Raw genomic sequence first — 26934 nt, 5'->3', positions numbered from 1 at the left:
TTGTAAGTAAGGGTCTGGCTTTTAATCTGAGTTTGGAAGCCACTGGAAGGTTTTTTGGTTTTTTTTTTTTTTTTTTTTTTTTTGGTCTTTTTGCTATTTCTTGGGCCGCTCCTGTGGCATATGGAGGTTCCCAGGCTAGGGGTCTAATCAGAGCTGTAGCCACCAGCCTACACCACAGCCACAGCAACTTGGGATCCAAGCCACATCTGCAACCTACACCACAGCTCACAGCAATGCCAGATCCTTAACCCACTGAGCGAGGACAGGGACCGAACCCCCAACCCCATGGTTCCTAGTCGGATTCGTTAACCACTGCGCCACAACGGTAACTCCCCTACTGGAAGATTTTGAGTAGAAGAGTGACTTGATCTGACTTTAATTTTAAGTGCATCAATTATGGCTGCTCTTTTGAGACTAGATTGAGTCATGGTAAGGACAGAAGCAGGGAAAACAGGAAATCATTGCAGTCATCCATGGAAGGGAAAATGTAGCTTGGGTCTGGGTAAAAGCCACAGAAAGTGGTGAGAAATAATCAGATTCTGGATGTATTTTGAAGGCTGAGCTCTCAGATTTTCTGATGTGCTGGGTATGAATGTGTGTGTGAATGAGACTGAGACGGGGGAGCAGTCGGGCGCGAGGGGGAACAAAGAAGGGAAGAATTCTGAGAACTAACCTCTGAGGCATTACAAGGGTTTGGAATTAAGGAAGATGAGGAGGGGACAGTAGGGAAACTGTAGGAAATGGACAGTGAAGTGGGGGAAACTAAGACAACGTGATATTCTGGAATTTAACTAAAGAAAGCACTTCAAGGAAGAGGCATGACCATCTGTGTGAAATCATATAAAATGATAGATTTATAATCTATCATTTGTGTAATATGAGGACTAAATATTAACATAGAAGATGAGCTGGAGGGGTTCCTGGGGAGTAAGCAGCTCTTTGGAAAAATTTATAAAGAGTAGCAGAAGAGGTAATCGGAATGGGTTGTAGAGGTAAGATAATTTTTAAGTTGTGGAAATTACAACATACTTGTATTCAGGTGGGAATGATCTATAACCAAGGGATTCATGAGAGAAGAGACAGGTTGGATGGAATGGGATCTAGTTGAAGGTTGGCCTTTTATAATAAAAGGAGAATGTAGAAGACAAGACCATGGGTATGAGCAAGGAGGTGGATGTGTTGGGAGTAAGTGGGGTGCCTGATGGGCTTCTCTATGTGAAATAAGAAGCGAGGTCATCAGCTGAAAGTGAGGGTGGGATGGTGTTATGGGTTTGGAGAGGAGAAGATGTGAAATAGCTGTCTAGGTCCTTCAAACCTTGCTACCCCAGAGACTGGAAGCATTTGTTTCATCTGAGAGCCTGTCACAAATGTTAGATTCTCAACCCTGCCCTGGTGCTACTGGGTCAGAATATGCCTTTTTATAAGATTCCCTGTTGATTTGTATTCACATTCAAGTTTGAGAAGGACTAGTAACTATAGTAAGATTGCTGAGCAGCACTGTGGGACACTTGAAGCTAGTGGTTATTAATTTATTTTTACTTTTGGCCATGTGTGTGACGTGCTGAAGTTCCCATACCAGGGATTGAACCCATGCCACAGCAGTGACCTAAGCCACAGCAGTGACCTAAGCCACAGCAGTGACAGTGCTGGATCCTTAACCTCTAGGCTACCAGGGAACTCCCTAGTGTTCATTAATTTAGAACAGTCAGCATGATCAACTGGGCAGCTCGTGGTGAAGGTGTATGTGGATTAACCAGGGTTGAAGCTTTATCAGATGATTTTAATAAAAGGAGAGAAGGGAAGAAGAATTGAGATGTACATGGGAGTAATTGTAATGTTGGGTCACTGAGAAGGAGGCAAGTGAGGACAGGAAGGGACTGTGAGAAAGTGGTAGGATCAATGCTTTGTAGACCCCATTGAGGTAGAAGAGTTGTTGGTTTGGGGTTACAGAGGGAGTGAGCTAGAATGATAAGTAGCTTTGGGAGAATGAGATGCTTGATGTTATAAAATTGTCGTACTGACATTGCACATTTTTTCTCTGTATCAGCTCTGATTATGAGTTGTTTGTGTTTGTTTGCCTCAGTTGTGGCATGTGGAAATTCCTGGGCCAGGGATTGAACCTGTGCCATAGCAGCGACTCAAGCTGCTGCAGTGATAACACTGGATCCTTAACCCATTGCACCACAAGAGAACTCCTGATTATGATTTTATTTTATTTTATTTTGGCTTTTTAGGGCCGCACCCATGGCATATGAAAGTTTCCAGGCTAGGGGTCGAATTGGCGCTGTAGCTGTAGGCCTACACCACAGCCACAGCAACACCAGATCTAAGCCACATCTGTGACCTACACCACAGCTAACGGCAACGCTAGATCCTTAACCCACTGAGCAAGGCCAGGGATCGAATCTGTGTCCTCATGGAAACTAATCAGATTTGTTTCCGCTAAACCACGATGGGAACTCCTGATTATGATTTTAAAGAAGAGTTTTATTTCTCTCCTCCAAACTTTAAGAAAATGGAAATCATAGTTAATAGAGGGACTAAGTAAGAAAATTAATTTTATAAACTAAATTAAATAAACACTCATCCATTTTGCCATTTATTTTTTTAGGAGTTACTATGAAGCCAGTGATGTTATTTCAGCTATTAATGTAATTGAAGAAGCTTTCTCAAAGCACCCGGGCCTAGTCTCTATGGAAGATGTTAACATTGCAGGAGAACTGTACATTTCTAACAAACAATATGACAAAGCTTTGGAGGTAGGAACACTTATGTGTTTCTCTGTTAAGTTTTGAACATGTTTCTGTTCTAGGAATTCTTGTAAATTGATAATTCCTCATTTTAGTTATATATTAAATTACTTATATTTTAAATCATATTTTTAAAGTCTGTATGGAAACAGATTGAGGTTCTATAGTAATATATAGAGTAAATACAGTGTAGTTATTATTAATAATATGTACATACTGAATATAAAATATAGTTACCATATGATAAAAACTATTACCTTTATCATACTTGCTAGATATGTCTGTCCTTTAAGGTAGGAGGACTTAGTAGCCAGACTAATTGCCATGATTCATTTCTCTCTCTCTCTCTCTCTTTTTTTTTTTTTTTTTTTTTGACCAACCTGTGGCAAAGTTCCTAGGGCCAGGGATCGAATCCATACCATTTCAGTGACAATGCTGAATCCTTAACCACTAGGCCACCAGGGAACTCCTCATTTCTTACTTTTGTTGGGAAAATTAGATTGGTTTAATACAGAGAAATTATGTATTTTCAGTTAAGCTTTAGTTAATATGATTTACAGATGTTAATGTATCACAGTGGTTCCTTATTTTAGAGACATACTGTTGCTTTTTATAGCCCATTTAAATGTTTTAAGGATTATTTGAATTAACTGTACAAATCTTTGTATTGTGAAAAAGTTTTTCATGCATACCTATTGTATTATTTCCTTGTCCCCACATTCTTTTAGGTAATTGCAGATTTTTCTGGAATTGTGCTTGAAAAAAGATCTACAGAAGAAGGCACAGAAGAGAATACAGGTTGTAGTTTCCTCCGCATAGGAAAGGGTGCATAATCCTCTTTTGTTCATAATGCGCCATTTTGAAATTGATAGTTAATGTTCTTATAACACATTTTCCCAAGAAGCATTTTCCCTGACAGAGATTTTGTATCTTTTCCTTGTGAGTTTTCACACAAAAATAATCATTTTAAAAATTGCCTTTAGTCCCATTTATTTCTCAGTACATCCATTTGAACTTGGCATTTGTCACTGACCCAAGATCTTTTTAGTGCTATGTGAAAAAAGAATGAATTACTGAGCAGCTTGTCAAAAACCTTTAGAACTAAGCAATTCACTTTTCAAAAAGGGCTTAAAATATTCTCTTCTAGTTTATTTCGAACTTAAGCATTGAAAACATTCTCCTTCAGACTTAAGCGTTCACATACAGTTCTACTTCAAACTTAAGCCCACTATTGCTTTATCCTTTTTTCAGCCTCTTTATAGTGAAGACTAAGAAGAGGCTTTTGGATTCAAGAAGGTTAAAGAGGAAGTTCACATATCCCTGTTTGTCATTTTTGTTTTTTAGTTCTTTGTGGTCTTGATAGAAGGTGTGGAAGTTTATGTAGGTTTCAGGTAAGTGGATAAGGTATTTGGGAAAGAAAAGGAAGGATAATTGCTACCAGGGGCAGATGGAATGAGGTACATGAACCTAGTACTAGAGTTGGTCAAACTTAGGAGTTTTTTTTTTTGGTCTTTTGTCCTTTTAGGGCCGCACCTGCAGCATATAGAGGTTCCCAGGCTAGGGGTCTAATCGGAGCTGTTGCTGCCACCCTACGCCAGAGCCACAGCAATGCAGGATCCGAGCTGCTTCTGCCACCTACACCACAGCTAATGGCACTGCCTACCCACTGGCGAGGCCAGGAATGAACCCGGAACTTCATGGTTCCTGGTTGGATTCGTTTCTACTGCACCGTGATGGGAACTCCCAAACTTAGAATTTGACTGTAGAATCATTTTCTTTGAATGAAGTAAATGAGATCTTACATAGAAGATGCAGTTTGCTTCATTTACCCCACTCTCTAAGATTACATATAGGAACTTTTTGTCTATCTGTCTAATCCACAGCTGATGATAATGTTACCTGTATTGTACCTGATGGCGTGCCAATAGATATCACAGTGAAGCTGATGGTCTGCCTTGTACATCTCAACATTCTTGAACCACTTAATGTAAGTAACATTAAGATTTGTGCTTGAGATACTTTATACTTTAGATCAAATCTACAAAAACCTTTAGAACTAAGCAATTCACTTTTCAAAAAGGGCTTAAAATATTCTCTTCTAGTTTATTTCGAACTCAAGCACAAATAAGCACAAATCAAATTTCTTTAGATAGCAAGAAATTGAAATTGATCCTAGATTTTACATTCCTTAATTAATAACCAGGAAGTCATAGTAAGCATCGGATTAGTTTTGGGTGAATGTTTTATAAAAGCTTAAGTGTTTGGAACTGGGCTATAATAATTTGTTTTCCTTTTAAAATTAGTAATAATCCAGAGATCAGAATTTGAGATTAGGCCTTTTAGACAATTGGCAGTTTCTGACAGCTGTTCTTTTTTGGTGACCTCAGACTAACTATTTCATTGAATAAAAAAATGTATCACGTATCTACTTTGCAGACCTTAGGATAAAGTATTGAATAAAATATACAAATCCCTGTCCTTATGAATCTTTTGTTCTAATGGAATTAGATAATAAATAAAATAAATACATAAAATACAGGATGTTAGTTTGTGATAACAGTTCTGGGGAAAAACAGAGAAGAATGGAGAATATTGGGGGTGGGAGGAGTTGCAATTGTATATAGAGTGGTCAGGAAAACTTCCCCCCGAAAGTGGCATTTGAATAATGACTTGAAGGAAAATGAGGGAGTGAGCTAGGCAGGTACCTGAAGGAAGAGCTTTCCAGAAAATCAGCAAACACAGAGTATGTGAGACTTGCCAGAGGAATTACATAGCAGGTGGGTGTCGTCTTAGCTCCTGCAATGCCTGCCTTATAAAACCCTTCAAGAGTATAAGTTGAATAAGTGAGTGATAGCAGAATGAATTCTCCTTAATAGAGATACAGAAATGAATTTTATTTCATTTTTTAATTTTTAATTTTCAAAATTAAGGTAAATTTATTTATTTTGCTTTTTAGGGCCACACACGTGGGAGTTCCTAGGCTAAGGGTAGAATTGTAGCTATAGCTGCTGGCCTACACCACAGCCGTAGCAACACCAGATCAGAGCTACAGCTGCCAGCCTATACCACAGCTCAGGGCAATGCTGGAACCTTAACCCACTGAGTGAAGCCTGGGATTGAACTGGCTTCCTCATGTATCCTAGTCAGATTCATTACCACTGGGCTGTGACTGGAACTCTCAGAAATGAATTTTTTAAAAAACAACTATTTAAAGCTGTTTTTATTAAGCCTTGCTTCTTTTAGATTTGCCTCTGATAATTGGTATAAATGTTAGAAAGAGAAATATAAGTGGATGTGTGTATTTGTAATGAATGTTTGACTTTGGGCTGTTATTTTGGGGTCTAGCCTCTCTTGACAACACTAGTGGAACAGAATCCTGAAGACATGGGAGACCTCTATCTAGATGTTGCTGAAGCTTTTCTGGATGTTGGTGAATATAATTCTGCACTTCCCCTCCTTAGTGCACTAGTCTGCTCTGAAAGATACAACCTGGCAGTGGTTTGGCTTCGGCATGCAGGTAATACTTTTTGGTGGGAAAAAGTTTTCATCACATAAGCAGGCAAGCACTTATTGCCCCAAGATGGTAATAATTACTGTAAAATACTAATGTCCTTGTGAAAGTATTTCTGATTTCAGGTCAGTTTTTTGAAAGTTAGTATTTTTTTTTTTAATGGCCACATCTACAGCATATGGAAGTTCCTGGTCAGGGATTGAATCTGAGCCATAGTTGCAAGCTGTGCTGTAGCTGCAGCAATGCTGGATCCTTTAACCCACTGCACCAGGGGCTAAGGATTGATTCTGCACCTCCACAGCAACCCAAGCCCCTGCAATTGGATTCTTAACCCATTGTGCCATAGCAGGAACTCCAAAAGTCAGTACATTAAACTGTCTTGGTTCATCACTAAGTAATATTCCCTCACTAATGTTTTAGAGGAATGATTCGCTTAATGGTACCAGAATGAAGTAGAAGGACCAACATATCCCATTAAAAATACCTTAAATACCTGTCTTTTACTTGTCTTAACCAAGGCTCTGGTTTCTAGTAATAGATTGTTAGACCTAGGGTGCAATGTAATTTTTGAAGAGCTTTTAAGGATTTATATTTGATGTTATTTTGAGGGAAAAGTTAATGTATTTTCAGTGTTCTTTGAGGAAAAATGTGCTCAATTTTGGGTTTTAGCTGTCATTTTATTTCATCTAAATCTGCAGTAATTGGAAATCATTTAGAGTAGGAAAAACAGTGTAAGAAAAACAACTAAATCTCTTACAGAAGTGTATGAAGACCAGAAATATTCTAATAGTATTTCCTATTGAATCAACATGAGAGATACATTAAAATTTGAGGAGTTCCCGTCGTGGCGCAGTGGTTAACGAATCCGACTAGGAACCATGAGGTTGCGGGTTCGGTCCCTGCCCTTGCTTAGTGGGTTAACGATCCGGCGTTGCCGTGAGCTGTGGTGTAGGTTGCAGACGCGGCTCGGATTCCGCGTTGCTGTGGCTCTGGTGTAGACTGGTGGCTACAGCTCCGATTCAACCCCTAGCCTGGGAACCTCCATATGCTGCGGGAGTGGCCCAAGAAATAGCAACAACAACAACAACAACAACAACAACAACAAAAGACAAAAAAAAAAAAAAAAAAAAATTTGAATAGTCTTTGTTTAAAATATTACCTAACGACAGAAAGTTCTCTATAACTAGAGGAGCATTGATTGACATTTTGGGATATTTTGAAACATATCACAGATATGAAACAGTACAGAGAACACTTAATGATTAAGATAGCACTAAAAAGTTGCATTATTTGTGGGTTTTGAATTTCAAAGATGTGAATAGGGAGTTAGAGTTTTTACTGCCTTCTGTAAGGCTGTGGTATTGAAACTGCTTCTGTTACTAATGGTAGACATCTAAAAATCTTTTTTAAAGATACTGATAATTGGTTTTTACATGTTACATCTGTGTAGCATGAGATGAGTAGAAGATAAAACCTCAGAATCATCTAAAAATTATAAAGAAACTTGAAATAGTAGATTAGAAAGAGCATTTGAGGAATTTAATGCTTGTAGCATAATAACAAAATATCTTTAAAAGTAAGACATAAAAAATTATGAGAAATGCCATTACAATGATCCATCCATATCTAGTAGTCTTCCTTCATTACCAAAGTTTAACCTAAAGACAGGTGGTCAGTAGATAGTTGAGAAAACAGAGACAAAATAGCATCTTAAGGAGATCATTAAAGTGAAAAGGAAAGAGGGGAAAGGGCCTAGATTAGTGCTGTGACTATTCATGTAGAAAAGAAGACATGCTTAGGGGCAGTTCACCTTCAGTTTCCAATGATAGGACGTAGTGATTGATTGGTATAAAGTGTGAGGAAAAGATCCCTCTAACCTCCCTTCTGAGAACTAATCTTTAGGAAATAATTGAATACAGTGAGGAGAAGTAGTTTATATTGGAGATCACGGAGCTCAGGAATCTAGCAGGTAACAAAAGTGAGTAAAGTGGGTAAGTCAGAGGCCCAGGATAGGATAAGACCTGGAGAGCCCCGGACAAAGGGTGCTGCCATTTCTCAGCATGACTGGTGCACCAAGTGGGAATAAGGGGACCCGCTGATCCCAAATCCAGATTTTTCAAAAGAGTCCAGTTACATGGATTTTATGAAAATCCTAATTTAAAAAAATGTAGCCAGATTTCTATTTTTAACAATACAGGGCTGACAAAACATATTTGTGAGTCGAATTGGTCTGCCAGTTGGTGAACTCTGGCTTATATTCATGAAGATATTTACTGCAGAGTTATTTTTTAGAGTAAAAATTTGGAAATAGCCTAAATGTCAGATAATATGTTTAAGTAAATAATCAATTTAATTGAATATTATAAGCATTCAAAGTGCTAGTGAAGGCATGGGAAAATGTTGAAAGCGTAATACGAAGTGAATAAAGCAGAATACCAAATTGCGTGTGTGTGTGTATACTGAGTATATCCTTATAGCTTAGATGGAGATTAGAAGAGATAATTATTTTAAAGTACTAGAAATATGCATATATTTCTTTCTTGTTACAGTTTTTAAAAAGTATTTCCTATAATATTTGTTTGAAAATGGAGAAGTAATTTTGACCAGCTTACAAATCTATAGTTCATTTAATGCTTTATTTTTTAACATCATTTTAGAATGCTTAAAGGCCTTAGGCTACATGGAGCGTGCTGCCGAAAGCTATGGCAAAGTGGTTGATCTGGCCCCCCTCCATTTGGATGCAAGAATTTCTCTTTCCACCCTTCAGCAGCAGTTGGGTCGTCCTGAGAAAGCGCTGGAAGCTCTGGAACCAATGTATGATCCAGATACTTTAGCACAAGATGCAAATGCAGCACAGCAGGTAGGCTGTGTAACATACAAGGATGTTTCTCTTGGTGGATTGTATTTTAGAACTTTCACCTCAGTTAAGGATGTCTCTGCAATTTATGTCCAAGTTTTATTTAGTGCTGTTGAAAAATGATTGAATCTTAAGTTACAGCAACTCATTAAACATTATAATTTATAGTTTCTGAAACATTGGATTTTAATTTTTATGGGAGATTATAAAGCAAACAGGTTTGGGTTTGTCTTTTTCTTTTTGCCTTTTCTAGGGCCACTCCCGCGGCATACAGAGGTTCCCAGGCAAGGGGTCTAATCAGAGCTGTAGCCACTGGACTACACCAGAACCACAGCAATGTAGGATCCAAGCCGTGTCTGCAACCTACACCACAGCCCATGGCAATGCCGGATCCTTAACCCACTGATTGAGGCCAGGGATCGAACCCGCAACCTCATGGTTCCTAGTCGGATTCGTTAACCACTCAGCCACAACGGGAACTCCAAGGTTTGGTTTTAAGATGAAACTTTTCTGTGCAACAAAGCAATTTACACGAAAAGAATCTTGTCATACTTATTATCATGTGTTTATTTACTTAGGAACTGAAGTTACTGCTTCATCGTTCTACTCTCTTGTTTTCACAAGGCAAAATGTATGGTTATGTGGATACCTTACTTACCATGTTAGCCATGCTTTTAAAGGTGGGTAATGGTCTTACTTTGTATTAGCCTTATTGACTTTTAAAATGTTTAGATTTTGGTTTAAACATACATTATATCTATTTTGTAACTCTTTTACTCTGTTAAATTCAACTTTTAAAAGTGAAAGTCAGATAAAAAAAAGAGATGTAATTGAAAGTTCTACATTAAAGTGTAAACTTGACTATACATTGTAAAATGAAAACTTTGCTAGTACATATTTAGAAAAGTGAAAACCATTGTGGTGTCAATTATCAACCCTATAGACACCACAATGTGCCAGAATTTTCATTAGCAAAAATGTTTTTCAGATAAGACATCCTTTCCGAGCCTGGCTTTTTTGCAGAGGGTGTGTGTGTGTGTGTGTGTGTGTGTGTGGTGTGTGTGTGTGTGTGTGTGTGTTATTGTTTTATAAACTTAATGTAAACTTTTTCCTGACTAAGGTGAGTAGTGTGACCCAAATTCCTTTGTTAGGAAAAAAATAAGTCTATTTTTTCTCTTTGAGGTGGTTATGTACACAATAATTGGTCTTTTTTCCCCTAAGGAAAGTTTCAGACACGCCTGTGGTACTGGTTTCCCATAGATTTTCTTTTAGAAATTATGTGACTAAAGAATCTCAATTATCATCTTTAATTCAGGTAGCGATGAATAGAGCTCAAGTCTGTTTGATATCCAGTTCCAAATCTGGAGAGAGGCATCTTTACCTTATTAAAGTGTCAAGAGACAAAATATCAGACAGCAATGACCAAGAGACAGCAAATTGTGATGCAAAAGGTAATTACTTTCATTTGCTTTATTGTATAAAATTTGAGCAAAGACTCCTGAAGTAATAACACCTGACAGTAATCTAAATGAAAATATACCCTTTTCAGATAAAATGATAGTTTCTAATCTAGATCCCTCAGGTAAAATAAACCCATTTGGTGTTTAAAAAAGGAAGGGAGGAAGAAAAAAAGAAAGGCTATATATAAATATTTTTGTTTGAGAAACTTAAAAGGTAGGCATCTTCTTAGATCATTCTGTGAAAAAAAAAAAAGATTTTTTTTTTAATGGCCTCATCCACGGCATATGGATGTTTCTGGATCAGGGATGGAATCTGAGGTGCAGCTGCAGCCTGTGCCACAGCTGTGTGAGTGTCAGATCCTTTAACCCACTACCTGGGCTGGGGATCAAACCCACACCTCCGCAGTAACCAGAGCCACTGTAGTAAGTTTTTTTTTGTTTTTTGTTTTTTTGTCTTTTTAGGGCTGCACTCGCGGCATATGGAGGTTCCCAGGCTAGGCATCAAATCTGCTGGCATACACAGCAATGCCAGATCCAGGCCGCATCTGTGACCTACACCACAGCTTACAGCAACACCCGGTCCTTAGTTCACTGAGCAAGGCCAGAGATTGAACCCACATCTTCATGGATACTAGTCAACTAGTCAGATTAGTTTCCACTAAGCCATGGCAGGAATTCCCATGCAGTCAGATTTTTAACCCACTGTGCCACAGTGGTAACTCCTAAAACAAATTTTTAATTTTGACTTTTTTAGAAAGAAAATATACCCTATTTTAAGAAATTTGTGAACATTAAGTGTTAATACAGATGGCTTTATTTATCTAGTCACTTCAATTACATATATTCTATTCTCTGTTAAATCCATTTTTGATAAATGTAGCAGTAGTCAGCAAAATAGAAGCTCTGAAAATTAGTTGCTTTGACCCAGTCTCAAGTCATATGACTTAAAAAGCCATCTGTTTTTAGCTGGAAAAGGATCAGGTATGTTTGAGTGAGGCTATTACTCAGGGAACTCTGGGAAAAACATAAGCCATAAATTAGGGATACCAATCTGGCAAAAAAATTTATTCCACGAATATTAAGTCATTGTCACTGACTTGGCAGTGTGCAATGGACAGGGTTTTAGAATCCAGAAGAGCTGAATCTGTATAAGCACAAAATAAGGAAGTAAGATAAGTAAGATGTTGAGGGGAGAGAGTCAACTGCTCAACCCCTTCTAATCTAGCCTCAGAGCCCTGCCGTCTCTCGTTTATTGGTTCTGGGCTTATCCCAATGGCTTCTGCCTCTGCATACATGTATTTTGGACTATGTTTCCTTCAGTTATATTTTTCTCTATATGTGATCCTGCCTGTTTTCACATATAGAAAACAGGATGCATTGTTGGTTTTTCTTAAGCTCATAAAGTTTATGTTTTGTTTTGTTAGTTTCATCATGGTGGGCATCACATTACACCAGTGCAGCATGTAGTAGGATAAACAAGGGCTCTTTATGTTATGTGCATCTTTGTACTCTGATTTTTTTCACTCAACATTTTCTCATATTCTTTTGTCTTTGTAGCTGTTCTATTTAAGGAATGTGTAATATCCCATTGGATAATTCCATAATCTCATCATTTCCTTTTTATTTCTTGATTATATGTTTGCTTCTGATAATTTTTCTTTTCTAAATTATGCTGTAGTGAACATCTTCATGCCTATGGATTTATCCATATTTTTGACTAATTGTTTTGGATAGATTCCCAGAAAGAGAATTACTGAGTTGAAGGCAGTTAAAAAAAAAAAAAGTGTTATGGCTTTTGGTATTTCTCAAGGGCTGTAAAAAAGGGAGCCTTCTTAAAGACAAATAAGGAAAGAAGATTGTTTTTTTTTTTGTCTTTTGTCTTTTTGTCTTTTGTTGTTGTTGCTATTTCTTGGGCCGCTCCTGCGGCATATGGAGGTTCCCAGGCTAGGGGTTGAATCGGAGCTGTAGCCACCGGCCTACGCCAGAGCCACAGCAACGAGGGATCCGAGCCGCGTCTGCAACCTACACCACAGCTCACGGCAATGCCGGATCGTTAGCCCACTGAGCAAGGGCAGGGACCGAACCCGCAACCTCATGGTTCCTAGTCGGATTTGTTAACCACTGCGCCACGACGGGAACTCCAGGAAAGAAGATTGTTAAAGGGAAAAGAGAAATTTTGAGGCAGAGAGAAATTGAGAGTATAAAAAGATCAAGAACAATCTGAATCTCAAAGTATGAATTTTAACGCTTTTGCTTAGTAAAGATTTGAATCCCTTGTATGTGCGAGATATCTTATCTGACCTCAGTCATGGAAAGCATGCTCGCTCTCCCCTGGAGGAGCATATATCCTAGCTTGCACTGGGAGACATGAATGAGGTAGCTGGACTTTACAGAGAACAAATCTGAAGTCAGGATTACGTGGGACTGCAGATTGTTAGACAGGCAGAGCAAAGGGGTCATGTTGAGGGAACGGAAACAGGCAGCTCCCTCCTTCTCGTCCTTATCAGAAAAATGTTGGCAAGAATTCAGTGCTATAGGGCCATGGTTATTAAACTTAACCTTAAAATCAGTTGTGTGAATTTTCTTTCTAATACTGCTATTTCTGGAAATGCAGTGTCCTAACTGATTTTCACTGGTCTCATTTTAGCCATATTTGCTGTACTCACAAGTGTCTTGCCAAAAGATGACTGGTGGAACCTTCTGTTGAAGGCCATATACTCCTTATGTGACCTATCGCGGTTTCAGGAGGCCGAGTTACTTGTGGATTCTTCATTGGAATATTATTCATTTTATGAGGACAGGCAAAAACGCAAAGAGCTAGAATACTTTGGTCTCTCTGCTGCAATTCTGGACAAAAATTTTGGAAAGGCATACAACTATATCAGGTGATGTTCCAAAAACTTATTTTAATTAAATTCAAACATGTATTTTACCCTGACTTAGTTTCTTGTGCTTAAGGATTAATAAGCTGTTTTATTTTAACTCTCTTGTCATTTATGGGTTCAGTTCTTTGGTGATTCTCAGAAGCAGTATATGAGAGCATGCACTCCTATACACTTAACCTCTTGTGCCTCAGTTTCCCCATTTGTTGTGATAAAACAGACATCATAATATTACTACCTTAGGATTATTGTGAGGTTAAATGAGTAGTTAAATATAACGCCTTTCAGCAATGTCTGGCGGACATTATTATTCATGTTCATTGCATTGCAGCTATAGTGGGCTGGCAAAGAAAAGGTGAAACTTAAAACCAGTTGATTTTGCTTTTTGGTTTATAAATTTTGTTGAAAAGCAGAAGCTAAATGTAGAAAGACTGCATCCCCCTTGTTGGAGGATGGTGCATTTCAGTGTTGGTGGGAGAGTATTGAAGGGTTTTGATTTTAAAAATCAGGAAGATTTTCTTTTTACATTATTTTCTACCCTCACCCTCTTTCTGCAATTTTAGGTTAATGGTAATGGAACATGTCAATAAACCCCAGCTCTGGAACATTTTCAATCAAATTACCATGCACTCCCAAGATGTACGACATCATCGCTTTTGTCTCCGTTTAATGCTCAAAAACCCAGACAGTCATGCCCTGTGTGTCTTAAATGGACACAATGCATTTGTATCTGGTAGTTTTAAGCATGCACTTGGTGAGTGTCCTGGCATCTGTCTTTGTCTGCCTCCCTCTGCTTTGATTTCTTTATCTCTGAAATGGAGATAGTAATTGGACCTACCTTGTAAGAGTATTGTGAGAATTAAATAAGTGAATATAAAGTACTTCAGCTAGTGCCTGGCACATATAGTAAGTGGCTATAAGTGTTCACAATAATGATGATATTTATTTTTCTTATAGTGCTTTGGTTTCAAAAGGCTAAATTATGTCCTAAAACTCACTTTAAAGGTCAGCAGTTTGCTTGGCTCAGGCTTGTTTTTTTAAAATAATTTTCATCAATTGTGGATGCTCTGCCACTAGATTTTAATTTGGTATAGTAACAAAAAGGGACTTAAGATTTTCTGATAATTCATTACTTTAGGAGAGAAGTCTTTATTTACATCAAGATTTATTTACATAGTTCTTACTAATTCTAATTAAACTCAGGGAAAATTCATTAGTCATTTATACAAAATTTCTGTAATAAGGAATCAGGAGCAAACTAGTAGAAAAATACCTAACCAAATGTTTAAACTTGAAATGAGGCGTGTATCTCCTGCTGTCTAAAAGCTAGTATTGCCAAGTTCACTTCTGCTTATACTGTGATTTTGGCTGTTTAATACTTTTTGTGTTTCTTTGTGAATGGCTGTTGTTTTTAAAATTGTTCAGCCAGTAATCTTTTCTTTTTGTGTGTGTGTGTATTTTTAGGGCCGCACCCATGGCATGTGGAGGTTCCCAGGCTAAGGGTCTAATTAGAGCTGCAGCTGCCAGCCTACACCAGAGCCACAGCAACGCCAGATCCAAGCCACGTCTGCAACCTAAACCACAGCTCACGGCAACGTCAGATCATTAACCCACTGAGTGAGGCCAGGGATCAAACCCACAACCTCATGGTTCCTAGTTGGATTCATTTCTGCTGAGCCGTGATGGGAACTCCACAGCCAGTAATCTTGGAACATTAGATTTCCTTTGCTATGTATGCTATTAAGAAAATATAAAATAGAGATTTTAGTTTATTTTCCTATATTTAGAAACTTTTACTCAAGGCAAAAAAATAGAAAGTCCAAATGGCAGTTTACCATCTGTGTTGCTAAGGAGATTTTGCAGTGCTGTTCTTTCTGGAATAGAAGTTTTCTTCCCTATATGATAAATTATAGATCATTATTTTATGTGAAAAATTTACTTAAATGCACCTCTCATACAGTTAGGATTTTGACATGAGATAATTTTATGTATAGAGTACATGGAATTCACAAAGTTTGGATTATTTTATTATTAGATACATTTAGCTCTTCTCAGGAAAAACAAAGTAGTTTTGCTTTGTTTAGGAAGGTGATACCCATAATCTATAAAACAAAATGAAACTATTTTTCTTTTTCTCACAGCCATGATCCATCACATTTGAATTTATAAGACAGGTCAATTAATTTTACCAAAGAATTCGCCAAAAGACACATTCCTCCGTTGGGGGTGTTTTGTTTTGTCTTTTTAGGACCACACCTGCAGCATATGGAAGTTCCTAGGCTAAGGGCTGAATCAGACCTGCGGCCACCGGTCTACGCCACAGTCATAGCAACACCAGATCTGAGTTACATCCACAACCTATGCCGCAGCTTGCGGCAACGCCCGATTCTTCATCCACTGAGCAAGGCCAGGGATCAAACTGGCATCCTCACAGATACTAGTCAGGTTCTTAAACCACTGAACTGCAACAGGAACTCCTTCCCCCACTTTGGTTTTTAAAACGATTTAAGGTCATAAGTCGATTTATGACCATGAAATCTGGTACATTGTCTATTTTGCAATATTACTCTATGTGGAAAAGTATAACTGTACCTAAAAAAAAAGTTACTTTTATACTCATATTTAAACTTCATGGTTAGGATGTGTTCATAGGTAAGTCCTTCTAACTTTGTTATATGTTATACGTTTTAAAATTCAAATTAGTGTGCATCTGGTCGGTATACTTTGCATATATTTAATTAACAGTAATGTTTGTTTACTGTAAAATATATTTGAGTGAGTGTTGAAGAAATAAGGGACTGTGTTCTTGTCACACAATCTTATATCACTGCTCATTTTCCAGGACAGTACGTGCAAGCCTTTCGCACCTATCCCCATGAACCTCTCTATAGCCTCTGTATAGGCCTAACCTTTATTCACATGGCATCTCAGAAGTATGTATTAAGGAGACATGCTCTTGTTGTGCAGGTAATTCATTTGGATTTCTCACTACTTGATTTCATGTTCTTTAAAAATGAATATATTTAATGATTTTGTTATCCTGCTTCAAAAGTAATACCTGTTTAGTTCATGTGTCAGGAACACCCAGCACCCGTCCCTATGTTCAGCACTCATGGATCATCCTCTAGGGGTCCTCCTGGCTAAGACTTAGACAGCCGTGTAGAAGGAGTACACAGCCAGATCAGAAAGAAAGAAGACACTGGAAGAATCTTGAGGAATCCTGTACAGGCTTCCTTGTATTCTGGAGCCCAAGAGGCTTCCGGCTTTCTAGGTCCTGAAGATTTTTAAATTAAATATAATAGCATATACATATAATAATGTATGAATATGTACTTATATGACTGTTTCTTACATCATCATCACAGATTGTTCCTTTAAAGTTTTTTAGTTCATAAAGCAATTTGAAATTACCTTTTTGTTTTCTTATTTACTTTTTTTTTTTTTTTGTCTTTTTGCTATTTTTTTGGGCCGCTCCCGCGGCATATGGAGGTTCCCAGGCTAGGGGTTGAATCGGAGCTGTAGCCACCGGCCTATGCCAGAGCCACAGCAACGCGGGATCCGAGCCACGTCTGCAACCTACACCACAACTCACGGCAACGCCGGATCGTTAGCCCACTGAGCAAGGGCAGGTACCGAACCCGCAACCTCATGGTTCCTAGTCAGATTCGTTAACCACTGCGCCATGACGGGAACTCCTTCTTATTTACTTTTTTACATAGCTTGTCTCCTCTAGTAAGAATATAAACTCCCAAAAGATCAGAGATCTTACCTGTCTTGTTCAGCCCTGTTTCTCAATACTTTTAGTTTTATTTCAGTTTTTACTTTTATATGTTTGATGCATGTATAGACATGTGAGATTTTTGTTTTTTTGAGGGGAGGGGACATGCTTGCAGCATGTGGAAGTTCCTGGGCCAGGGATCAGATTCAAGCCACAGCAGTGACAATGCTGAATCCTTAACCTTTGGGCCAACAGGGAACTCCTGGACATGTTTTTTTAAGTGGTGAGGAAGGAAAAGAAAATGTTCTTTCTCAGATTTTTATCTTTAAATTTCTCATTTTTAAGTATGCAAATTTGATATTTCTCTGAGATTGTTTAATTTACTGCTATTACTTAACAAAGAACCATGTGTTTCAGTGGAGTAGAGGTGATATTCATATATGCAAATGAGTTCTTTTATTATGCCAAAAGTAGATTTATTTATTGAGCATAATCATTTTTATTCCTAAAATGCACTAATGCTAAGGAATTCCTTCTTTTTTTATTATTTATGTGTTTATTTGGAAAATTTGTGACCATTTATTACATAGCAGGTCATTCAGGAAATAATTGCATTTTATCTTCCGTACGTACAAATTAGTTGATTCCCTCTTAATTCTCAGGAATATATTTATTTAATTACTTACATAAAATCCTTGGACCTTGCAATTTGTAGCTCTTTGTGCATGATAAATGTTGAAGCTGTATTACAGAGGAAAGTGAATATAGGAAGAAGCAAAGCAGCAGGTTGCTTTTTGGACTGTGTGACATGGAGGGAGCCTCCGTCATTACAGTCTTACTCTGAAATAGTTTTTCCATAAAGACTTTGAGTAAGAAGCTTTCAGGGAGAAAAAACATCAAATGTTTTTGGCTAAGAGGTAATTAAGGTTCCGAGAGAAATATAAAAGGTACCCTTTACCCAGAAAGGTTAGATATACTCAAGTGAGTTTGCTCCTGAGGATGAGACTTCTTAAATTATTGCTAATAGGGGCTCAGGTTTTATATTTTGCTTAAGCTTTTTAGACATGTGTCTCAAATCTAAAAGTTTACTAACCTCTGATGCCACAAAAGCCAACTTGAAACCATGAAAATGTATTTTATGTGCTTACAGATTATGGATCTTTGACAGCTAGTTGTAACATTTGATTCTGTTTTCTGAGAATTCTTTTGCTCTTAGTTTATTTTTTTCTTTTGCCCTTAGTTTTAAAACTATCTTCCTATACACCTTCAGAAGAGATCTTGACTATGTAATAATATGACACTATACTGCAGATAATAGGTTCTTTTAGGGTAGGACTGTGTCCTTTTCTTTTTTCCTTCTTTTTTTTTTTTTTTTTTTTTTTTTTTTTTAGCACCTGTCACATACCTTTCAAATGAGTGAAATATTGAACTATTTGTCTTTTTCTTTTGAGTAGGGCTTTTCCTTTCTTAACCGATACCTCAGTATACGTGGGCCTTGCCAGGAATCATTCTACAATTTGGGCCGTGGCCTTCACCAGCTGGGGCTGGTTCATCTTGCAATCCACTATTATCAGAAGGCCTTGGAGCTCCCTCCACTTGAAATAGAGGTATTGTATGATTTACTTTAAAAACTGAGGAGTCACTTCATTTCATCTGTAGATAAGTGCAATTAGCTTAGTGTTGTAGTTTAGAGAGTGAAGTTAATTATAACTTATGGATTAAAATGTGTTTTTTCTCTTATTGAATGCAGTTATGTAATTATGTTCAGCAACAAGTAATTCTTTGACATCCTAGCCTTATGACCTGATCAGCAGCTATGTGAACATATATGGAAATGATCATATCAACATATGTGAAAATGAACATATATGGAAATGACCAACATATTGTGGAAATGACCATTTCACTTATCCTAGGATAGCCCCGTAGTTTACAAGTGATAGACAAGAAGCCTGAGCATTGAGTAGCAGAGCCATTATTCATTTCAAACTTCAAGTGTAACTAACATATTTCTTTATAAAGATGAAAGACCAGGAATTCCCATTGTGGCTCTGCGGAAACAAACCTGACTTGTATCCATGAGATGCGGGTTCGATCCGTGGCCTTGCTCAGTGGGTTGGGGATCTGGCGCTGCTGTGAACTGTGGTGTGGTTTGCAGACTTGGCTCAGATCCTGCATTGCTGTGGCTGTGGTGTAGACTGGCAGCTGTAGCTCTGATTTGACCCCTAGCCTGGGCTCTTCCATATGCCATGGGTGTGGCCCCAAAAAGAAAAAAGAAAAAAAAAAAAGATGAAAGACTAGTACTAATGTAGTTTTGTTTAAGATAATGTAATAATGTAATATAGGGTGAAGTGGTGCCAATACTATGACAATCTGTGTTTAAAGTCTAATTTTAATTTCTGAAGGAAAGCATGTTTTCACTGTTAAGGCTTTTAAGGTTGCACTCTTAATCCCCAGATTCTGTTACAACCGTTATCTAGTACCCTTGTTCGACTTTAGTTGTTAAGCAAATAAATACATACTTAGTTATACTGATGAAATATACTTTGTGTTCTTTACTTCATAAATACATTTAAGTATTGCTCCTCAAGCTTTTTAGGTATTATTTTTCATTGTTGCAGGTGTTTTTTCAGTTGACACCAAAATTTTATATGAGGAAGATTAAAGACGTAGATTTAATCTACTCCACTGAGTTTATTGCTTTGTTGTTTAAGTAACCCCTCCTAGAACTATTTTTTATATACCTTTCTGTTATATAGTACAGGTTTTTTTTTTTCCCATCTGGTAATTTGTGTTATGAATTTTTTTAATGCAGAAGGTTTACATTTTTTTATGAAGTCATATCAATCTTTTTTATAATTTCTGCTTTTGCTGTTATACTTAGAAGGGCCTTTCCAACCTATGATTATATTATTATATTATTCAACTGTATTTTTTTTTTACATGGTTTCATCTTTTTACTCTTTAAGTCCTCATTCATCTGGAGTTTATTCTGCCATGGTTTATGGATGAGACTTTTTCTTTAACATATTATTTAGACATGTAAATATATTTGATGATACAGTTACTATAATGATTAATTGAATCAGCATTACCTGATAAAAATTAGTCTTTATAATTCTTTTTTTTAGTATTAAGAATTTTAATTGTTTTTTGAACACTTACAAAACTGTTTATTTGCCATAAAATTGTCCTGGTTGCCAGTTTGAAATATAACTCACTCATGTATTTTCCCCCTAGGGTATAGAAGTTGACCAGTTAGACTTACGAAGAGATATTGCCTACAACTTGTCTCTCATATATCAAAGCAGTGGGAATATTGGAATGGCTCAAAAGCTTTTGTATACTTATTGTTCTATATGAAAATTCTTAGCTGGGCTGCTGCTGTGCATGGACCAGTATTTTCTGTCTTGGAGCTTATTAAGCCCAAAATGGAAATGATAATTTTGGAATTATAAGCTCTGTATTTCATTTTTAATATATGATAATATTTTGGTAAATATGCAAAATTACATTCCTGTAATAACTTTTATATTGTTCTGTCATTTTCCCTTACCATTTTTTGGTAAGTTGTCCCCCAGTCTGAAATGGACAGTACTAGTCATTGAACTAGCATGGAGTTGAATACTCTAATTTTTTTTCACACCATTTTATTCATCTGTGTATTTAATGCGACATATTAAGCACATTCTGTGTGCCAGTCACCTTGATAGGTATTTGGGATATGGTAGTAAGACAGATGTTACCTCTTAATACAATTCTTTAAATACAGACCTTGAGCATTTATTAATTTGAAAGAAATATTTGCTACATTTTTATTTACATCATTGGTGTTGATCATCCTTTTTTTTTTTAACATTTTTATTAAAGCATGGTTGATTTACAGTGTTGTGCCAATTTCTGCTCTACAGCAAAGTGACCCAGTCATACATATACATTCCTTTTTTGCATTATCTTCCATCATAGTCTGTCCCAAGAGACTGGATATAGTTCTCCATGGTATACAGTGATCATCCATTTCTTTGCGCCCTGTAACTGTCACTGTCGTAGTTTTTCAAATACGTAGAAAAGGAGGTTACGAGGTAAAGAAAAGACGAATTGGGACTCTTTCTCATGTCAGCACAATTAGGTAATTAATTCACTTAACTCCTTGCAGAATTACTTTAAATGGTTATATGGTGGGAAGACAAGTAATTGAGTTAATCTTGCTTTTCAACTGCGTGTATCTTAGCTGTATAGACTGACACCTAGGAGGCTTGGGTCAGGGATCAACACACTGCTCTGAGGCATATAGAAAAATTGCATTATCAGTGTTTAGCTTTCTGACCAGAAAAAATAGCAAAGAGGACTATGTTCAGTAACATGACCTGGTTTCCGTTTGAAGATCATGAGGAATGTACGAAGACTGGGAAATTGTATATATGGATTAAAGCGTTGCTGATAAAGTAGAAACAGATTAAACCTTTTACTTATCTCAAACATTGTATATTCTTGAATCCAAGATAACAGTACTTGTTAGATATTCTGTTGGTTAACAAGAGCTTTTTATAGTTTCTTTTTAGGGGAAAATGCTGTAATAAATGTGCATGTGGATTATAAAACCCAGTCTAATTGGAAGAAAATAAGTATGAGACTTAGGATCATAGACGTACAGTGGGGGCTTCTTAGGAATTTCTTTTTTTTTCTTTTTAGGGCTGCACCACAGCATGTGGAGGTTCCCAGGCTAGGGGTTGAATCGGCAGCTGCTGGCCTACACCACAGCCACAGCAAGGCCAGGTCATAGCCACGTCTGCGACCTACACCACAGCTCATGGCAGCGTTGGATCCTTAACGCACTAGGTGAGGCCAGGGATTGAATCCGAATCCTCATGGATACTAATCAGGTCTGTTACCACTCAGCCATGACGGGAGCTCCTTTTTAGGAATTCTTAACCCCAGTTTACACTGCAGTGCATAACTTTGTAGTAGAGAAACAATTTGTATGTAATAAGTAAATGTATGGTATACTGTGTATTGTGTATTTATAGAATTTAAATAAATATTTTTGTGATTAAAGTTGTTTCATATACTTTATGTATGTGAGCGTGTGTGTATATGTATATATATCTGTCTTTTTTTTTTTTTTTTTTTAGCTTTTTGGGGCTACACTTGTGACATATGGAGGGTCCCAGGCTAGGGGTCTAATCTGAGCTACAGCTGCCAGCCTACACCACAGCCACCAGTAACCCAGGATCCGAGCTGAGTCTGTGACCTACACCACAGCTCATGACAACACCAGATCCTTAACCCACTGAGCAAGGCCAGGGATTGAACCCCACAGCCTCATGGTTCCTAGCCAGATGCGTTTCCCCTGTGCCGCGATGGAAACTCCCTGGTTTTTGGGTTTTGGGTTTTGGGTTTTTTTAGCCACTCCCACAGTATGTGGGCCAGGGATCAAACACGAGCCACAGCAGTGACAATGCTGGAACCCACTGAGCCACCAAGGAACTCCTAAGTATATTTTTTCCATGCCATTTGTAGGTAACGATAAAGCAAACTATGATAGGGTGATAAGATAGATTTATATCTTGGAATCCTGCGGAGTTGAGTATTCTGTGTTCAGAGTTTCTCTCTTGAATTAAACTCACTGGGCTGTAACTCCAGTATCTGCTGAATAGCCTTGGAGGACACAATAAATCCCTCCAGCAGACTTCTGAGAAATTGTTGAGAATCGTGTGAGCTTGTTTCTCATTTAAGATCATCACTACATTTGCTGAGTGTTAGCTGTGCTGCTGTGCGCTTAGTGCAGTCAGGATACTTTAGATACATTGTCTCTGATTCTCTCAGAGCATCACCTGCAAGGTAGGTGTTGTTATTATCTTCCTCATCTTGATGATGAGAGGTTAAACAGCTTGTTCCAGATCACCAGCAAGCTACTCCTTCCTCAGAGGTGTTCATTTGGCGGAGCGTACTTGTCCCAGTTTAGAGTAACATAAAAACAGGATAAGTTTACTTTAGAAAGAAAAAGCTGATGGTTATTTTTCTGTCTTCCAGGGCTTCCACCTATTAGAAGCCTGAAAACATCTACTGGGACATCTTTATTTATTTATTTATTTTTATTTATTTATTTATTTATTTTTAGGTCCACATCTACAGCATATGAACGTTCCCAGGCTGGGGGTTGAACTGGAGCTGCAGCTGCTGGCCTACACCACAGCCACAGCAATGCCAGATCTGAGCCACATCTTCAACCTATGCCACATCTTGCAGCAACGCCAGATCCTTAACCCACCGAGCGAGGCCGTGGATCCAACTTGCATCCTCATGGACACTATGTCAGGTTCTTAACCTGTTGAGCTGCAACAGGAACTCCTGGGTGTCTTTTAAAAAGTTGACAATTCACCATCCTCACCCTATCTATGGAATCCTGATAGCCACTTTATGCAATGAGATTCTTTTCTCCTGGTCACAGTTGATTCAGCAGAGTCTGCTCCTGAACCAAGCTGGGCCAATCAAGAGTTTGTACCCTCCTCTAGGAATTTTAGGATTGAGATAGAGCCTTTCTGTGGGATTGGAACCTGAGAACTTTGAGGACATTTTCTGCTTTCCCCGTGGGCCAGCTAGCAGTTAACCTGCTCCATTGAGAAAAAACTGGTGCATTAAGAGAAGAGATTAGAGATAGAGCACTCCCAGGGTCCCCAGAGATTTTCCAGTTTTCCATTCCCATCCTTCTGAGGCTTCCTTCTTACCCTTGGGTTCTTTCTATAAAAGTTCCCTGCTTCGGAGTTCCTGTCATGGCTCAGTGGTTAACGAATCCGACTAGGAACCATGAGGTTGTGGCTTCTATCCCTGGCCTTGCTCAGTGGGTTAAGGATCCAGCGTTGCCGTGAGCTGTGGTGTAGTCGCAGACACAGATCAGATCCCACGTTGCTGTGGCTGTGGTGTAGGCTGGTGGCTACAGCTCTGATTTGACCCCTAGCCTGTGAACTTCCATATGCCGCAGGTGTGGCCCTAAAAAAGGCAAAAAAGACAAAAAATAAAAAATAAAAATTCCCTGCTTCTATAATGAATTGCACTTTAAAGTTTACACTAGTTTGAATATTTCTATTATTTGCACCCACAAAAAGTCCTAACTGACCTACAATTATTTCCTCTTCCTTTTCAATTAGCATTCATGCTTTTTAGATTTTTTTCACAAGAAGGAAGGACACAGAGCAACCAAGGATAACGTCTCTGAATTATAAGTAGTGTCATGAAGTCTAATCCACAAAAGAAAGACTTAAAAACTTCAGAGCAAAAACAGGAATGTGCCTACTGTCTGGTGGTATAAAATCAACAGTAAGTCGACTAGAATTGTCTGACCACTATACCTCTTACAGTAGTTAATTCTATAAGAAGCATAATAGTCAACAAGATAGAAAAGAATGGTGAAGAAGGATTTAATGCCCAAGTAGTCAAGGATAAGATAAAAAATAACTATGAGTTTCATCTCCAGGTCTATAGCCCTCAAACCAATTGCTATTATGTTCTGAAACAGAAAATTATAATTTTATTTTATTTTTTTATTTTTTATCTTTTTAGGGCTGCACCACGGCATATGGAGGTTCCCAGGCTAGGAGTTGAATTGGAGCTCTAGCTGCCAGCCTACGCCAGAGCCACAGCAACACAGGATCTGAGCTGCGTCTGCGACTTCACAGCTCACTGCAACGCCAGGTCCTTAACCTACTGAGCAAGGCCAGGGATTGAACCCGAAACCACATGATTCCTAGTCAGGTTCATTAACTACTAAGCCACGACAGGAACTCCAAATTGTAATTTTTGAGGCATACTAAAGAAAATCAAATGAACTGAATTTTTGAAGCAGGCCAAAAGAGTTGCTGTAAATCACTTAACATGACATTGATCCTGATGTGATTCTAGCTGATTTATGTCCACGTACGAGAAGAGATATTCTTTTTTTCTGTCTTTTTAGGGCCACATTCCTGACGTATGGAGGTTCCCAGGCTAGGGGTCGAATCTGAGCTGTAGCTGATGGCCTATGCCACAGCCACAGAAAGGTCTGGTCTGCATCTGTGACCTACACTGCAGCTCAACGCCAGATCCTTAACCCACTAAGTGAGGCCGGGGATTGAATGTGCATCTTCATGGATCCCAGTCAGCGTCATTTCTGCTGAGCCATGACGAGAACTCCAAGAAGAAATATTCTTTAGGAGATATTCTTGTTTTCCTTAGAAGGGGACTTGTGGCTCACAGACCTGCTACAGTTTCAGTGTATCTGGATTTCACCAGAGTATTTGAGGAAGCTTGTCGTGATATGCTTGTGGCTTGAATGGAGAAATGTGGCTGGTTGGTCAACTGGCAGAATGACCAAACCCAAAGAATAAATCTTGATAAACTGATGTCAACTGGAGAGAAATCACAAATGATGATGTGCCACCAGGTTCCTTAATAGCAACAATTTAGATGAAGATTTAAGAGGCTGTCAGATTTACATGTGAGAAAATTAAAAGTTATAATTACTCACAGCAACAAATCAAGAATGAAAACTAAACTACAAGTAACGGTTTAGAAAAAAAATTATACACTTAAGTCGAAGAATGTCAATTTTTGAAATGCAGATTGTGGCTAGTTTACTAATAGTTCATTGAAAGTAAAATCTCTTTCACTCCGATCAGATTCTATTTACATAAAACGCTCCAGAAAATGACAAATAGGAAAGTGAGGTTTAAGAAATAATAGAGAACTCTAGAACGAAAGTAAGATGTCCAGCATAGAATACAGAAGTCTCGAAAGGGAACACGATTGTTCTTTTCAAATAGTTAATGAAAGATGTGGGAGGGTGATTACTCGTATCCTGAGTAACCCAGAATAAATGGCATTTCCCTTTTAATCTAGCTCGTCACACACATTTCCCTAATATTGTCCCTCATTTATCACCTGTACAGTCACTGGCAATTGGCACCTTCTGCCTGGCACTCACATCTCTTTGGAAGATGACTACCTCACACTTCCTCCTTCTCTGGAAAGGGCCATCAACAAAGACTGAGTCCTCCTGGTCAATGCTAATTAAACTTGACCCAAGTTGAGCCAATCATAGTCTCTCTTCCAGATATTTTGAAGCTTAGCATTAAGAGAGGATGTTTAAATGTGGTATCTTTGGAGCTGAATTACACTGATGCAGTGTTTTAAGGAAAAGGTTGGCAGAGTCTTGCTGCTGTGGCCTCTAGAGTGCTTCTTCCTTTACAAATGAATTCTTCATTTGATTCTCAATGGTAACTCTGTATCCTTCCAAGAGATTCTCTTTAAAGATAGCCTTTAAAGCTAGCATGCCAGCTGCATTCTTCAGGTAGCAGGTGTTGAATACAAAAGGTGTATGGAGGGAAAGCAGCACAGGCCAGGGAGGGGGAGCTATCAGACTTGGATGCTGATGACACATGGGAGCCCGCTCAGCTGGGCGCCCTGGAGCACAGACTGCCTGTTGGAAGAACCCCTTGATGGTGGACATGGCTCGGCCTTTGTATTCCAGCCTTGCTCAGTCATTGCCTAGAAGTCAGCAGAGAAGAGCATAATCTGGATTATTTATCTCTGCCTTGCTCAGTCATTGGCTGGGGGACCTCTCTGAGAAGAGCATGACCTTGGCTCAGAAGCTTGAAAAGTTAAGAGCTGAAGACAGTCAACTAACCACACTCCAATCTACAGAGATACCTCAGAGGTTTCAAGACCAACAAAATCCAGAAGACGAAAGGAAACCAAACAAAGAATACAGTATAAACTCAA

The 26934-nt window shown here is 38.2% G+C and overlaps 1 protein-coding gene across 2 annotated transcripts in view; it reads left to right on the top strand.

Annotated features, from left to right (window-relative positions):
- GTF3C3 (general transcription factor IIIC subunit 3) overlaps positions 1-22236 on the top strand; it is a 34394-nt gene extending 12158 nt beyond the window's left edge. The window contains exons 7-18 of one of the 2 annotated variants that reach the window (XM_013982275.2): positions 2612-2759; positions 3479-3575; positions 4634-4737; positions 6096-6267; positions 8919-9121; positions 9697-9798; positions 10434-10569; positions 13226-13463; positions 14024-14214; positions 16303-16427; positions 18633-18785; positions 20419-22236. In XM_013982275.2, the coding sequence (XP_013837729.1) occupies positions 2612-2759; positions 3479-3575; positions 4634-4737; positions 6096-6267; positions 8919-9121; positions 9697-9798; positions 10434-10569; positions 13226-13463; positions 14024-14214; positions 16303-16427; positions 18633-18785; positions 20419-20541 (1792 nt within the window). In that variant the 3' untranslated portion in view covers positions 20542-22236. The remainder of the gene's footprint in view (positions 1-2611; positions 2760-3478; positions 3576-4633; positions 4738-6095; positions 6268-8918; positions 9122-9696; positions 9799-10433; positions 10570-13225; positions 13464-14023; positions 14215-16302; positions 16428-18632; positions 18786-20418) is intronic. The other variant, XM_001925846.7, reaches the window with a different exon arrangement.

This window comes from Sus scrofa, chromosome 15 (assembly GCF_000003025.6).
Source record: "Sus scrofa isolate TJ Tabasco breed Duroc chromosome 15, Sscrofa11.1, whole genome shotgun sequence".
Lineage (NCBI taxonomy): Eukaryota > Metazoa > Chordata > Mammalia > Artiodactyla > Suidae > Sus > Sus scrofa.
This window is presented reverse-complemented; position numbering and strand designations above follow the sequence as displayed.